Source organism: Schistocerca cancellata, chromosome 2 (assembly GCF_023864275.1).
Source record: "Schistocerca cancellata isolate TAMUIC-IGC-003103 chromosome 2, iqSchCanc2.1, whole genome shotgun sequence".
NCBI classification, from domain to species: Eukaryota; Metazoa; Arthropoda; class Insecta; order Orthoptera; family Acrididae; genus Schistocerca; species Schistocerca cancellata.
Genome location: NC_064627.1, coordinates 634,523,255 through 634,537,850, shown reverse-complemented (window position 1 = coordinate 634,537,850; position 14,596 = coordinate 634,523,255). Strand labels below are relative to the sequence as shown.

At 36.8% G+C, this 14,596-nt stretch overlaps 1 protein-coding gene across 1 annotated transcript in view; it reads right to left on the bottom strand.

Annotated features, from left to right (window-relative positions):
• Positions 1 to 14,596, bottom strand: part of LOC126147521 (NPC intracellular cholesterol transporter 1 homolog 1b-like) — a 141,609-nt gene that overhangs the window by 25,573 nt on the left and 101,440 nt on the right. The window contains exons 18-19 of the mRNA XM_049915700.1: positions 13,705 to 13,781; positions 5,963 to 6,093 (exon numbers count right to left, since the gene is read on the bottom strand). Coding sequence (XP_049771657.1) covers positions 5,963 to 6,093; positions 13,705 to 13,781 — 208 coding nt within the window. The remainder of the gene's footprint in view (positions 1 to 5,962; positions 6,094 to 13,704; positions 13,782 to 14,596) is intronic.

Genomic DNA, 14,596 nt, shown 5'->3' with positions numbered 1-14,596 from the left:
GAAAGATGCGATATTTGTGAATCTTTTATTTATGAATTATTGGATATGTGTACATGGCTTTTAGTGAAAACATAATATTAAATAAAAAAAAACCAAGAGTAAAAACTGTGTTCCAGTCTTATGATAAAGAGGGGGCTCAGCCAGGATCTGAAAATCAGAAACTGAAATGCTAATCATTTTTGCATTTTTTTCAGCAGCATATGAAATTTCTAAAATATATACAGTGTAGTGGGAGATGACTATAGAAGACTGATGTACATGGAATATGAAGTATTCTGAAAAACCTAGGAGGAACTGGACCATATTGTTGCAAACAGTTGGTGAAATGGACTACAGGTAGAAAGATAAGACACTTTAAACATTAATTTTTTGGAGAAATTTAGTCATCATGATGAATTCTGAGGTGAAAAAACTCTCTATGATAGTGGGGTTGCTTGTGATGCATTAGATGAGCTGGTGGATAATCTGGAAGAAGCAAAGCAGTGGTTGTCAGAACTGCGGCCCAAGGGCCACATGCAGCCTGAATCAAATGTTCACGCAGCCCTTGGATCTCAGCTGCATTTTACAATAATATGAGTTTAGCAACTAATATTTGAATCAAAAGCATTAACTGATGTTAAGAGCTTGTTGAGAATGCAGTTTTCCTGGCCAGTAACAAACAAAAATATTTACAGAGGTAGCGATATTTTAGTTGACGTGTGTGAATTTGGTATTGAGCTAATTATTCTTTATCTTCCAGTACTGACAACTCATGAGTATTTGTAACTTGTACCAATCAGCTGATATGGTTGAAATTTCAAATGGAAGTAAGATGGTTGGATTGATGAATGCATGTTATAGAGGCTGTCAGCTTCAAATATGGTAGCAAGGAATACGAAATTAAGTTAAGGATATTGTAATACAATGCAATGCGTACAATGAAATTGACATTCAAAACATTCAGTAAAAATTTATGATTGTGTCTCATACTGCATAATGCATTTAAATGTAAGTACAATTACTGTTATTAATCAAACAATAATCCACTTACACAAACAACACTTAATCAGGTAATTACAGGGTCACAACTTTAGGATTACTGAGGGTGATTGTAGTCTAAAACAGAGATCATATTGGAGCATTCAGAATTTTGCTGCCTTTCAATGATCAGTGCTTGGGGGTTATCATGCTCTTACTATTGCTAGTCGATTCAGGACTCATAAAATACTCATTTGTGTAGGTTACCAATGAGCAGTAAGATCAGTATATATGTGGCACAGGGTGCTGCCCCCACAAAGTAGGATTGGCTCTTGAGCAAAAACGTTTGATGGCAACTGAAGTAAGGAATATAAATCGAGCAGAAGTGGTACAAATAATGACAAATCAGTTTACATAGATGCAGCTAAAAATTTAATGGTGAACAGCTATACACAAAACTTAAAGCTAACAGTGATTAATTGAAACTATGCAACAAACAGTTGAAATCAGAAATAAGATTTAACAATGAGCAACTAGAATCATGATTAATACAAAACACTAGTGAATGATTATGGGAATGCTAGGTGCTTGCCACAAATCCACCTTCCCCTTCTTCTGAAACTTCCTCCCAGTACATCCCTCCCTGTCATCGTCACTGTGCACTGCATGAGCTGACCAGTGCAGGTGCATGTGTGTTGCAATCCTATCTCATGCATATGCTGCCTCTTCCACCCAAACGTACCCTCCCTCCCATTCCATGTGTCCATTCTCCCCTTGATCACTCTCCCCCCCCCCCCCCCCCTCACCCCAGCACACCCACCTCTCCCCAGTCTACCTACCAATCTCTAACTTGGCACTGGGTATTTTTGTGACATAAAGTAGCTGTATAGATGTGTATGTGTGTGTTTGTGTTTGTGTTTGTGTGTGTGGGCGGTGTGGGTGAGGGGGCGTTTAGGAAGGGGGCAGCATGCATTCACATGATGTATGTGTACTCTGGCTCAAAAAATTATTCATCCAAAAGCTAGCAACGTTTTCAGTCTTATTTGTGCCTGTCAACAACTAAACACCTCTCCTATTTAGTGAATTGTTACTTTTATTCCTAAATTATTTACATTCTGTCAGAACTTTCCATGCCATTGGTATGACATTTTATTTTTCAAAGTTGGGTTGTAACAAATTTGGTTTTCTCAACTGAATTATATCCAGCTAAATGAAACACAAGAAATCAGAATGAGATACAAGCAATCAGAGGGGAAGAAATCAGTGGAGGAAAACGTGATGCTGAATGTTTGGGTTGGTGCCAATGGAGTGCTTGGTTAGCCTAATCAATTAAGATGATTTTCTTGCAATAAACAGGAGATATGTGAATTCCAAACTGGGCACAAATTTTTATTTGTCTGATCTGCCTGAACCACAGTTGTAGCTAGTTTGTCATACATTGAGTTCTGCACATCACATTAACTGTTGATTGTATCAGATGTTAATTTTATTGTATTTGGAATGAGACTAGAAAAGCAGTAAATGGTTGTATAATATATAATACAACTAGTTAAAAAAGTCTTACTGACAGATTAAAATTACTAAAGAAGGTGGTACCATAACCAAAAATATCTTTATTTCCAAGGATATATTCCTCGATAGTTTCACCAGAGAAACTATTGGCCACATGACACCTGGTGAAATGTTTCTCCAGGCATACGATTCAAGATAAGAATCTGTCACCACTTTCAGTATGTGTATTTAACTGCTATGGTGGGGTATTGTATGTATGAGAATATTCAAGTTGTGTTACATTTTCAGCATGTATCTCACAGTTCATACCTATCATCCTGTTTCATCCATAGTTTATAGACTGAAAAAAAAACCAGCATTTATGCATAGTGAACATTTGGACCAAGTGAAAACTGTACACTGAATCTTTAACTTGAATCTTTAACTGTACACTGAAACTTTAACTTGGATACTTGTCTTTCATAAGCACTGCAGTTGGAAGAAAGCACAGGTCATACCCATCTACAAGAAGGGTAGCAGCCTTCCAATATCCTTGATATCCCTTTGTTGTGGTTTCTTAGAACATATTCTGAGATCAAACATAATGAGCTACCTCAAACAGAATAACCTCCTCCATGCCAACCAGCATGGATTTTGAGAACAGTTGGCATGTGAAACCCACCTCTGTATGTTTCCCACATGGCATACTGAAAGCCCCAAATTAAAGCAGTCAGATAGGTGCAGTATTTCTTGATTTCTGGAAAGCATTTGACTCAGTGCTGCATCTACACTTACTATCAAAAGTGTGATCATATGGGATACCATGGGAAATTTTTTACTGAACTGGCACAGCAGGTTATGTTGAATGGAGAGTCATTGATAAATGTAGAAGTAACTTTAGGTGTACCCCAGGGACATGTGTTGTGTCCCTCGCTATTATTGCTGTGTAACATGCAGACAATGGTAGTTTTTGTATATGCAGTTATCTACAAAGAAGTACAGCCAGAAAGAAGTTGCACAAATATTCAGTCAGAACTTGATAAGATATCAAAGTGGATAAGATATCAAAGTGATGCAAAGACTGGCATCTTGCTCTAAAAGTTGAGAAATGTAAAATTGTGCACTGAACTAAATGAAAAAAGTAGTATCCTATGATTATAATATCAGTGAATCACAACTGAAATCTGTAAACTCATGCAAATGCCTGGGTGTGACACTTTGTAGGAACACAAAATGGAATGATCACATAGGCTCAGTCTGAAGCAGGTAGCAGAATTCAGCTCGTAGGTAGAATACTAGGGAAATCAATAAGACCACAAAGACAATCAGCTACAAATCATTCATGCAACCCATCCTAGAATATTGCTCAAGTTTTTGGGATTGGTGCTGTGTATTTTGACTGACAGGGAATGCTGAACATGTATAGTGTCAGAGAGATTTTGAAAGAACTGAACTGGCACACTTTTGAAGAAAGACTTAAAATATTCTGAGAAAGCCTACATACAGAGTTTCAGGAACTGGTTTTGAATGATGACTCTAAAAATATACAAAGAACCGGTTTTGAATGTGACTCTAAAAATGTGCTACAACCCCCTACATATCCCTCCCATGAGGGTTGTGAGGACAAGATCAGATTAACAACAGTTGCAGTCATTCTTCCTCTGCTCCATACATGAATGAACAGGAAAAAGCCATAATAACTGTTATAATGGGACATACCTTCTAAGAAGCACTTTACAGCAAATTGCATCATATGGATGTAGATGTAGTGTGCTATCAATTGTGCTACCTGAACATGCCTCATGAGTTGACTGAAAGCTTTAATTTGCCACTAGTTCAGATGCCTGTATCCCAACTTCACTAAAGAATAAAAATTTGTCATATCAGATCCATTTACATAGTTATCTTTCTGAAAATATATGTAACTGTGCATGTACTTGTCTCAACAGCCTGAGGAAATAAGTGAAGGTGAAACTGATCACTTTGTGTACTAGTGAAATAAACATCTTGGACTGCTATGGGAATTTCTTTAGAGATAATAAGTCTTTATTTGCAATTTTTATGAGCATCTTGTTATTTGTGGGCTGCCTAAGATGCTAGCCAAATATTGAAGTGAAACTTGTTACTTCGAAAAGAAATAATATTAAAGTCTTGACTCTGGAAGATTATGATTTGTGGTTTGAGATACTCCAACAACTTGTCAGTTTTAATATTTTCAGGAAACTTCTGTATTTGGAAAGGATTGAGGTCTTTAATTTGAGGCAGATGTGATAACAACTGTGGTCAGTCATACAAAGGAATTTAAAATTCTATTAAAGATACAGAAATTGTGTGATCTCTATTCAGTTGTGACCCATTTGTCATGAACATTCTGACTTCAATGTTGAATTGCTAAAATTCCTAATTATCATTAATAACACTTGCTGCTAATGCAAAGCATTTCATGTATTTTTATGTAAGCTTGTGCTGAGTGATCTACAATTGCTTCTAGATAACATTTCCATTTGAGGAATAACCTTTCTGGAGAAGCCTTCCATATAGATAACATTGATGATGATCATATTTGCAAACAGTCTCTGGCAAAATCATATTGAGGTAATAGTGCCGTGAGAGGAGATACAAATGATGTGGCAGAAGATGGAGATATTCAACAATGAAATGAAACAAAAATGGGACAAACAGCAATAAAAATAATAAATAAATAAACTGCAATGAATGCTCTCAGATATTTTCAGTTTCAGTGACACTACACAGTGCTTGGATGAAAGTAGCTGCAGAGTTTCAAATTATTTCAATTGGGCTCCACAGTTTGAAGTATTTCTGAAAGACTGAGTGAGTCATCTCATACACATATACCATGATTAACAATGTATGATAATATGAAATGACTAGAAAGTTAAAAGAACCAATTTTTTAAAAAATTCAGTTAACCATTTAATCTATAATGATTGGTAAAAAGATAGGGCTATTCTCCCACATACTTTTCTACCCAGTACTTGTAGTGACTCTACACATAAAATGTGGCAAGGCTATCATTTCCTCACAGCTTCATGGAAAGTGGTCACTCAAATATGAAAGTGTAGCTGTGAGCAATAAGAATAAACTGAATGTTGGAAAGATTACAATAAGAAAATCCAAAACAAGTGGTTAGGGAAAAATGAGGGTAGTATTCATACATAATTAAATACTTTTGAAGCTAGTATAAGTTGGTGCATAAACTTAAGCTTTTATACATGAATGAAAAGGGAATAATTACAATGCATTACAGCACATGACACATAAGGTGCATATGAAGAAATTGTATCGTTTGTTAAAAAGTTATACCAAGAGTGTTCAATACCAAAAAAAAGATAATAGATTTCCTTATTTTAAGTAATTGACTCCTCCTTTAGCGCTAAATGTGCCAAAAACAAAGGCAATGACATGGCATCTATGACATTTTTGTACGTGTAATAATGTATACATAATACAAAACACCTTCTAAGAATGAGTCTGCTGATTTTAGAAATCTTACCTCTGCATATGCTGCGTGTCCTCCCTTAGAACATTCTTGTGAAGGATTTGCTAGCAAAAACTGTGGTAAATACGTTTCAAAATCCTTTGGTGTTGGTCTTGGTGTTTCAGAACATTCTGTGCCTTTATCATCTGAAATGAATTACACATATAGAGATACACATGCTTAAGATATTCCATGTCTATAAATTGAAAAGTTAAGAAAACATTGCCGTTGGGTGTACTTTGATCAAAATCTTTGTGATTGGCATATTAGTGAACTGAACTGAACTGAACAATCAAATAAAACTATTACATTATTGTGGATAGGTAGGCAATACTGACCCTGTGATTTATTTCAGAACATAGGTTAAAGAAAGGCAAACATACATTTATAACATTTGTAGATTTATAGAAAGCTTTTGACAGACTTAACTGGAGTAAACTCTTTAAAGTTCTGAAGGTAGCAGGGGTAAAATGCAGGGACAAAAACCAGAATGCAATTATGAGACCCAAAGTACATGAAAGAGAAACAGGGGTGGAGAATGGAGTGGCACAGGATTATTACCTATCCTCAATGTTATTCAATCTGTGCGTTCAGCAAGGAGTAAAAGAAACCAAAGAAAAATTTGGAAAGGGAAATGAAGTTTAGTGAGAATAAATAAAAACTTTGAAGTTTGCTGATACCATTATAATTCTATCAGAGACAGCAAAAGACTTGGAAGAGCAGTTGAACAGAATACGTAGTGTCTTGAAAAGAGATTATAAGATGCACATCAACAAAAGGCCACTATCCTTGAGTTGATAAGTTGTAGAATTTAGATTATATTCTGAGCTCAAATGTAATAAGGTATCTCAAGCAGAGTGGCCTCCTCCATGCCAACCAGCAAAGCATTTGACTCAGTGCCACATCTAGCTTATTATTAAAAGTATGATCATATGGGGTATCAATCGATATTTGTGACTGGACTGAGGATTTTTTGATAGGGAGAATGTAGCATGTTATCTTGGATGGGGAGTCATTAACAGAAGTAGAAGTAACTTTGGGTGTGCCCCAGGGAAGTGTGCTGGAACCCTTGTTGTTCATGTTGTATGTTAATGGCTTTGCAGATCTAAGGCTTTTGCAATAATAATAATAATAATAATAATAATAATATTTTATTCAATGTCGAATTATGCAGAAAGTTGAAATAAGTAGTTCTCATAATATGCAAAGATCAGCACATTCCTCAAACTGGGGAACTATCAAGAATTGGGTTCCACAAGGGTCAGTCTTGGGTCCTTTGTTGTTCTTAATATATATTAATGACTTGCCATTCTATATTCATGAAGAGGCAAAGTTAGTTCTCTTTGCTGATGATACAAGTATAGTAATCACACCTGACAAACAAGAATTAACTGATGAAATTTTCAATATTGTCTTTCAGAAAATTACTAAGTGGTTCCTTGTAAATGGACTCTCACTGAATTTTGATAAGACACAGTACATACAGTTCCGTACAGTGAATGGTATGACGCCATTAATAAATATAGACCTTAATCAGAAGCATATAGCTAAGGTAGAATATTCCAAATTTTTAGGTGTGTCCATTGATGAGAGATTAAATTGGAAGAAACACATTGATGATCTGCTGAAACGTTTGAGTTCAGCTACTTATGCAATAAGGGTCATTGCAAATTTTGGTGATAAACATCTTAGTAAATTAGCTTACTACACAATTTTCACTCGTTGCTTTCATATGGCATCATATTTTGGGGTAATTCATCACTGAGGAATAAAGTATTTATTGCACAAAATCTTGTAATCAGAATAATAGCTGGAGTCCACCCGAGATCATCCTGCAGACATTTATTTAAGGATCTAGGCATATTCACAGTAGCTTCTCAGTATATATACTCTCTTATGAAATTTGTTATTAACAACCAAACCCAATTCAAAAGTAATAGCAGTGTGCATAACTACAATACTAGGAGAAAGGATGATCTTCACTATTCAAGATTAAATCTAACTTTGGCACAGAAAGGGGTGAATTATACTGGCACTAAAGTCTTTGGTCACTTACCAAATAGTATCAAAAGTCTGACAGATAACCAACAAGTATTTAAGAAGAAATTAAAAGAATTTCTGAATGACAACTCCTTCTACTCCATAGAGGAATTTTTAGATATAAATTTAAAAAAAATATTAAAAAAATAAAAAATAAAAAAATAAAAATAAAAAAACACAAAAAATGAAAAAGTTGTTATATTAACTTAAGTATGTTGTTAAATTAACTTAATTATGTCATGTATTGGAAAATTTGACTCGTTCCACATCATTACAAAATATCGTATTCATGATCCATGGAACTAGTATTAATCTAATCTAATCTAATCTAATCTAATCTAATCTTAATTGCATATGTACATGGTGTACAAGTTTGCTCCAGCTGTTTTTCCCCAACATTTGAGGCTGTAATGAAACAAATTGGTTACACATGTATTATTCAAAGTATTTGCCATCACTGGTCACTACTTTCTCCTATCTTTCGGGCAGTGTATGAATCCCGTATTGAAAAAATTGTTCATCTTTTGAAGTGATCCACGAATTGATCCAATTTGTGTCTTCTTCATAAGATCAGAAGTGTTGCTCAGCCAGGCCATGTGCCATTGATCTAAACAGGTGATAGTCAGAGGGAGCAATGTCTGGAGAATTTGTGGGAGGGGTCGGACTTCCCATTTTAATGTTTCCATGTACGTTTTGACCTCTTTTGCAACGTGGGGTCAAGCATTGTCGTGTTGCAAAATCACTTTACTGCGCCTCTCGCTGTACTGTGGCCGTTTGTCTTTTAATGCTCTGCTCAGACACATTAATTGCATTCAATAAGGAGCACCTGTGATTGTTTCACTTGGTTTTAACACCTCATAGTACATGATGCTGAGCTGGTCCCACCACATGCAGAGCATAATCTTGGAGCCGTGAATATTTGGTTTGGCCATCAATGTGGAAGTATGGCTGGGATATCCACATGATTTTTTGCATTTAGGGTTATCATAATGTACCCAACTTTTGTCCCCGGTCACAATGCGATGCAGAAATCCCTTCCATTTTTGCCTCTGAAGCAACTATTCACAAACACCGTTCAACATCTTTTGGTTTCAGCTCACACAGGACCTAAGCTCTTTCTTCCTGAATCATGCCCATAACCTTGAGGCATTTTGAAATGGCTTGCTGCATCACTCCCACTAATCGTGCCAATTCTTCTTGAGTTTCACATGAGTCTTCACTCAGCAATGTCTGTAATTCTGCATCTTTGAAAACATTCTCTCTTCCACCACTATGTCAGTCTACAAAGTTAAAATCAGAGTTCTTGAAGTGCTGAAACCACTCACAACATGTTCTTTCACTATAGTGCCCTTACCATATGTATTTGAGAGCATTCAATGAGAGTCAGCCACTGTTTTCTTCATACTGAAACAAGCAAAACAGTAACATCTCCGCAAATGACTTGAATTAGGCTCGTAAACTGACATTTTCAATCAAGAACAACTTTATGATGCAGACACAAATTGACTAATGTTTGAATGAGGTTGTGTTGACCGAGGTCCAAGCTAACTGCCTGACATCTGTGATCTTTTTCTTTCCACCGCTACTTACGGTTGTTGCCACCTATTGGCAAACAGTGGGAGCAAAGTTGTACACCTTTTATAAAAACACGTAACAATTCTTGATGCATAGCACAATAATACATTCTTCTGAATATGTCATTGATTAACAAAATGATAGAATTACAAATAAAATGGTTTGCTTAACACTATTAACATATTTTTTCGAAGCAATTCTTATACTGCATGTAAGTATGGTATTCTTCTAATGAGTAAAATGGATTTATTAACAGGAATTTCTTTAGCTGAAATTTAAGCTTCATTGTGGGTAGGGTCATAACTTTACTGGGCAGTGCATTGGTTAACTTTAAATCTACATATTGTGGACCCTTTTCATAGAGTGCTGTTCTGTGGCCGCTGATGTAATTTTTTTCTTTATTTCTGGTATCATACTGATAGACATGGTGAGGACAAGATTAGATTAATTACAGCATGCACAGAGGCATTCCATGCTACTCTATCCTGCGCAAGCTTCTTCATCTCCCAGCACCTACTGCAACCTACATCCTTCTGAATCTGCTTAGTGTATTCCTCTCTTGGTCTCCCTCTACGATTTTTACCCTCCACGCTGCCCTCCAATACTAAGTTGGTGATCCCTTGATGCCTCAGAACATGTCCTACCAACCGATCCCTTCTTTTAGTCAAGTTGTGTCACAAACTCCTTTTCTTCCCACTCCTATTCAATACCTCCTCATTAGTTATGTGATCTACCCATGTAATCTTCAGCATTCTTCTGTAGCACCACATTTTGAAAGCTTCTAAGTCCAAACTATTTATAGTCCATGTTTCACTTCCATACAGGGCTACACTCCATACAAATACTTTCAGAAATGACTTTCTGACACTTAAATCTATACTCGATGTTAACTAATTCCTGTTCTTCAGAAACGCTTTCCTTGCCATTGCCAGTATACATTTTATATCCTCTCTACTTTGACCATCATCAGTTATTTTTCTACCCAAATAGCAAAACTCCTTTACTACTTTAAGTGTCTCATTTCCTAATCTAATTCCCTCAGCATCACCCGACTTAATTTGACTACATTCCATTATCCTCGTTTTGCTTTTGTTGATGTTCATCTTACACCCTCCTTTCAAGACATTGTCCATTCCGTTCAACTGCTCTTCCAAGTCCTTTGGTGTCTCTGACAGAATTACAATGTCATCGGCGAACCTCAAAGTTTTTATTTCTTCTCCATGGATTTTAATACCTACTACTGCTTGCTCAATATACAGACTGAATAACATCAGGGAGAGGCTACAACCCTGTCTCACTCCCTTCCCAAGCACTGCTACCCTTTCATGCCCCTCGACTCTTATAACTGCCATCTCGTTCCTGTACAAATTGTAAATAGCCTTTTGCTCCCTGTATTTTACCCCTGCCAACTTAAGAATTTGAAAGAGAGTATTCCAGTCAACATTGTCAAAAGCTTTCTCTAAGTCTACAAATGCTAGGAATGTAGGTTTGCCTTTCCTTAATCTTTCTTCTAAGGTGAGTCGTAAGGTCAGTATTGCCTCACATGTTCCAATATTTCTATGGAATCCAAACTGATCTTGCCCAAGGTCCGCTTCTACCACTTTTTCCATTCGTCTGTAAAGAATTCAAGTTAGTATTTTGCAGCTGTGACTTATTAAACTGATAGTTCGGTAATTTTCACATCTGTCAACACCTGCTTTCTTTGGGATTGCAATTATTATATTCTTCTTGAAGTGTGACGGTATTTCACTGGTCTCATACATCTTGCTCACCAGATGGTAGAGTTTTGTCAGGACTGGCTCTCCCAAGGCTGTCAGTAGTTCTAATGGAATGTTGTCTACTCCCGGGGCCTTGTTTTGACTCAGGTCTATCAGTGCTCTGTTAAACTCTTCACACAGTAGCATACCTACCATTTCACCTTCATCTACATACTCTTCCATTTCCATAATACTGTCCTCAAGTACATCACCCTTGTATAGACCCTCTGTATACTCCTTCCACCTTTCTGTTTTCCCTTCTTTGCTTAGAACTGGGTTCCATCTGAGCTCTTGATATTCATACAAGTGGTTCTCTTTTCTCCAAAGGTCTCTTTAATTTTCCTGTAGGCAGTATCTATCTTACCCCTAGTGAGATAAGCCTCTACATCCTTACATTTGTCCTCTAGCCATCCATGCTTAGCCATTTTGCACTTCCTGTCAATCTCATTTTTGAGACGTTTGTACTCCTTTTTGCCTGCTTCATTTATTGAATTTTTATATTTTCTCCTTTCATCAATTAAATTCAATATTTCTTCTGTTACCCGAGGATTTCTACCAGCCCTCGTCTTTTTACCTACTTGATCCTCTGCTGCCCTCACTACTTCATCCCTCAAAGCTATCCATTCTTCTTCTACTGTATTTCTTTCCCCCATTCCTGTCAATTTTTCCATTATACTCTCCCTGAAACTCTGTACAACCTCTGGTTTAGTCAGTTTATTCAGGTCCCACCTCCTTAAATTCCCACCTTTTCGCAGTTTCTTCAGTTTTAATCTACAGTTCATAACCAATAGATTGTGGTCAGAGCCCACATCTGGTTCTGGAAATGTCTTGCAATTTAAAACCTGGTTCCTAAATCTCTGTCTTACCATTATATAATCTATCTGAAACCTGTCAGTATCTCCAGGCTTCTTCCATGTATACAACCTTCTTTTGTGATTCTTGAACCAGGTGTTAGCTATGATTAAGTTATGCTCTGTGCAAAATTCTACCAGATGGCTTCCTCTTTCATTTCTTCCTCCCAATCCATAATCACCTACTACATTTCCTTCTCTTCCTTTTCCTACTACCGATTTCCAGTCACCCATGACTATTAAATTTTCATCTCCCTTCACTATTTGAATAATTTCTTTTATCTCCTCATACATTTCTTCAATTTCTTCATCATCTGCAGAGGTAGTTGGCATATAAACTTGTACTACTGTAGTAGTCATGGGCTTCGTGTCTATCTTGGCCACAATAATGCATTCACTATGCTGCTTGTAGCAGCTTACCCGCACTCCTATTTTTTTATTTATTATTAAACCTACTCCTGCATTACCCCTATTTGATTTTGTATTTATAACCCTTTATTCACCAGACCAAAAGTCTTCTTCCTCCTGCCACCGAACTTCATTAATTCCCACTCTATCTAACTTTAACCTATCCATTTCCCTTTTTAAATGTTCTAACCTACCTGCCTGATTAAGGGATCTGACATTCCACGCTCCGATCCGTAGAACGCCAGTTTTCTTTCTCCTGATAACGACATCCTCTTGAGTAGTCCCCGCCCGGAAATCCGAATGGGGGACTATTTTAGCTCCAGAATATTTTACCCAAGAGGAAGCCATCATCATTCAACCATACAGTAAAGCTGCATGCCCTCAGGAAAAATTACGGCTGTAGTTTCCCCTTGCTTTCAGCCGTTCGCAGTACCAACACTGCAAGGTCGTTTTGATTAGTGTTACAAGGCCAGATCAGTCAATCATCCAGACTGTTGCCCCTGTAACTACTGAAAAGGCTGCTGCCCCTCTTCAGGAACCACACATTTGTCTGGCCTCTCAATGGATACCCCTCCGTTGTGGTTGCACCTACGGTACGGCTATCTGTATAGCTGAGGCACGCAAGCCTCCCCACCAACGGCAAGGTCCATGGTTCATGGGAGGGAGGCTATTCTTGGTAACTAATAAATTTCCCTTTTTTGTATGAAACTGAATCAAATGCCCCTCTAGCTCACCCATCTGCTCTCTCTCTCTCTCTCTCTCTCTCTCTCTCTCTCTCTCTCTCTCTCTCTCTCTCACACACACACACACACACACACACACACACACACTCACACAGCTACTCACGCTGCTAGCAGTATTGTTTTACAGACATATATTGCTACTAACCTTCCTAGCACTATGGCTTGACTGAATCAAAGTGCCACGAGAATGAGTGGCCACATGTTTTGAGATCTGTGTATTTCTGTGTTCTGCGGCAAATGCCTTTGTTCAAATGCTCAACTGATGTTCAAACCCTCTTCGCATCCACACCTCCTTCACTTTGTGAATAGTGGAATGTTCTAATATAACTATGTGTATTCTACCTTTGATTTTCTGTAAATGTAATTATAAGGTGACACAGTACCTTGACAGCAGTTGCCAGAGTTTATCCAGTCAAAATAATCATCAAGCCATGATGATGCAGTTGTAGTTATGTATGATCTGCAAACAGACATATGTAAATAGCTAAAAAACCAATGTGCTAATTAAATAGTCACTTCATATTACATTATAAAGAATACAGAGAAATTTTATAAATGTGTTGATTTGCTTTTTAAAGTTATCTGAAAAATTTCCTTCTTCTGGAAAATGATTTCCAAATTTGGATATAAATAGTAATGCTTTCACGAATATATGTCATTCACACAATTAAAATGAAATGAAAACAGGAAAAAAAAACAATTTTTGACTGTGGGCTCCCTTTTTTTATCAAATATAATCATTAAAATGAGAAATATATAAAATAAGAACTTACACACAGAAGTCTGAAATTGTCTTGTTATCATTTACGCAGAGATGAAAAAGAAAGTTATCCTCATCTGTAGTAACCAGGCATGTTATAGTTAGCCACCTATTCTCTTACAGGCTATTTAAGAATGAGATGTGATCAAAACTGGCCTCCTTTTATTCTCTTTTGGCAACAAATGAAACATGCTCAACTAGTCTGTTCTCCTTTAAAGGTTATAAAAGCATTATTTACTGGCTATCATGACCATTGTTATTAAAGGTAAAGCCTTCTAGTTGTTAGATCACATCATGTTTTTCTTTCATTTCATCCACACAACTGACATTTCAAGCAGTCTTCAGAGGTCTTCTTCAGGGTCTTCTGATGTGCACAGTTAGCTGAACACCAGAAGATTCTAAAGAAGATTACAGTATAGGGGTCAAAATATCAATGTGGTAGAAAAAATTGAAGAGGCCTAAGAACCTAGAAGATTTTATCTATTTAAGCCTTTGCTCTGATCATCCCATGCTCA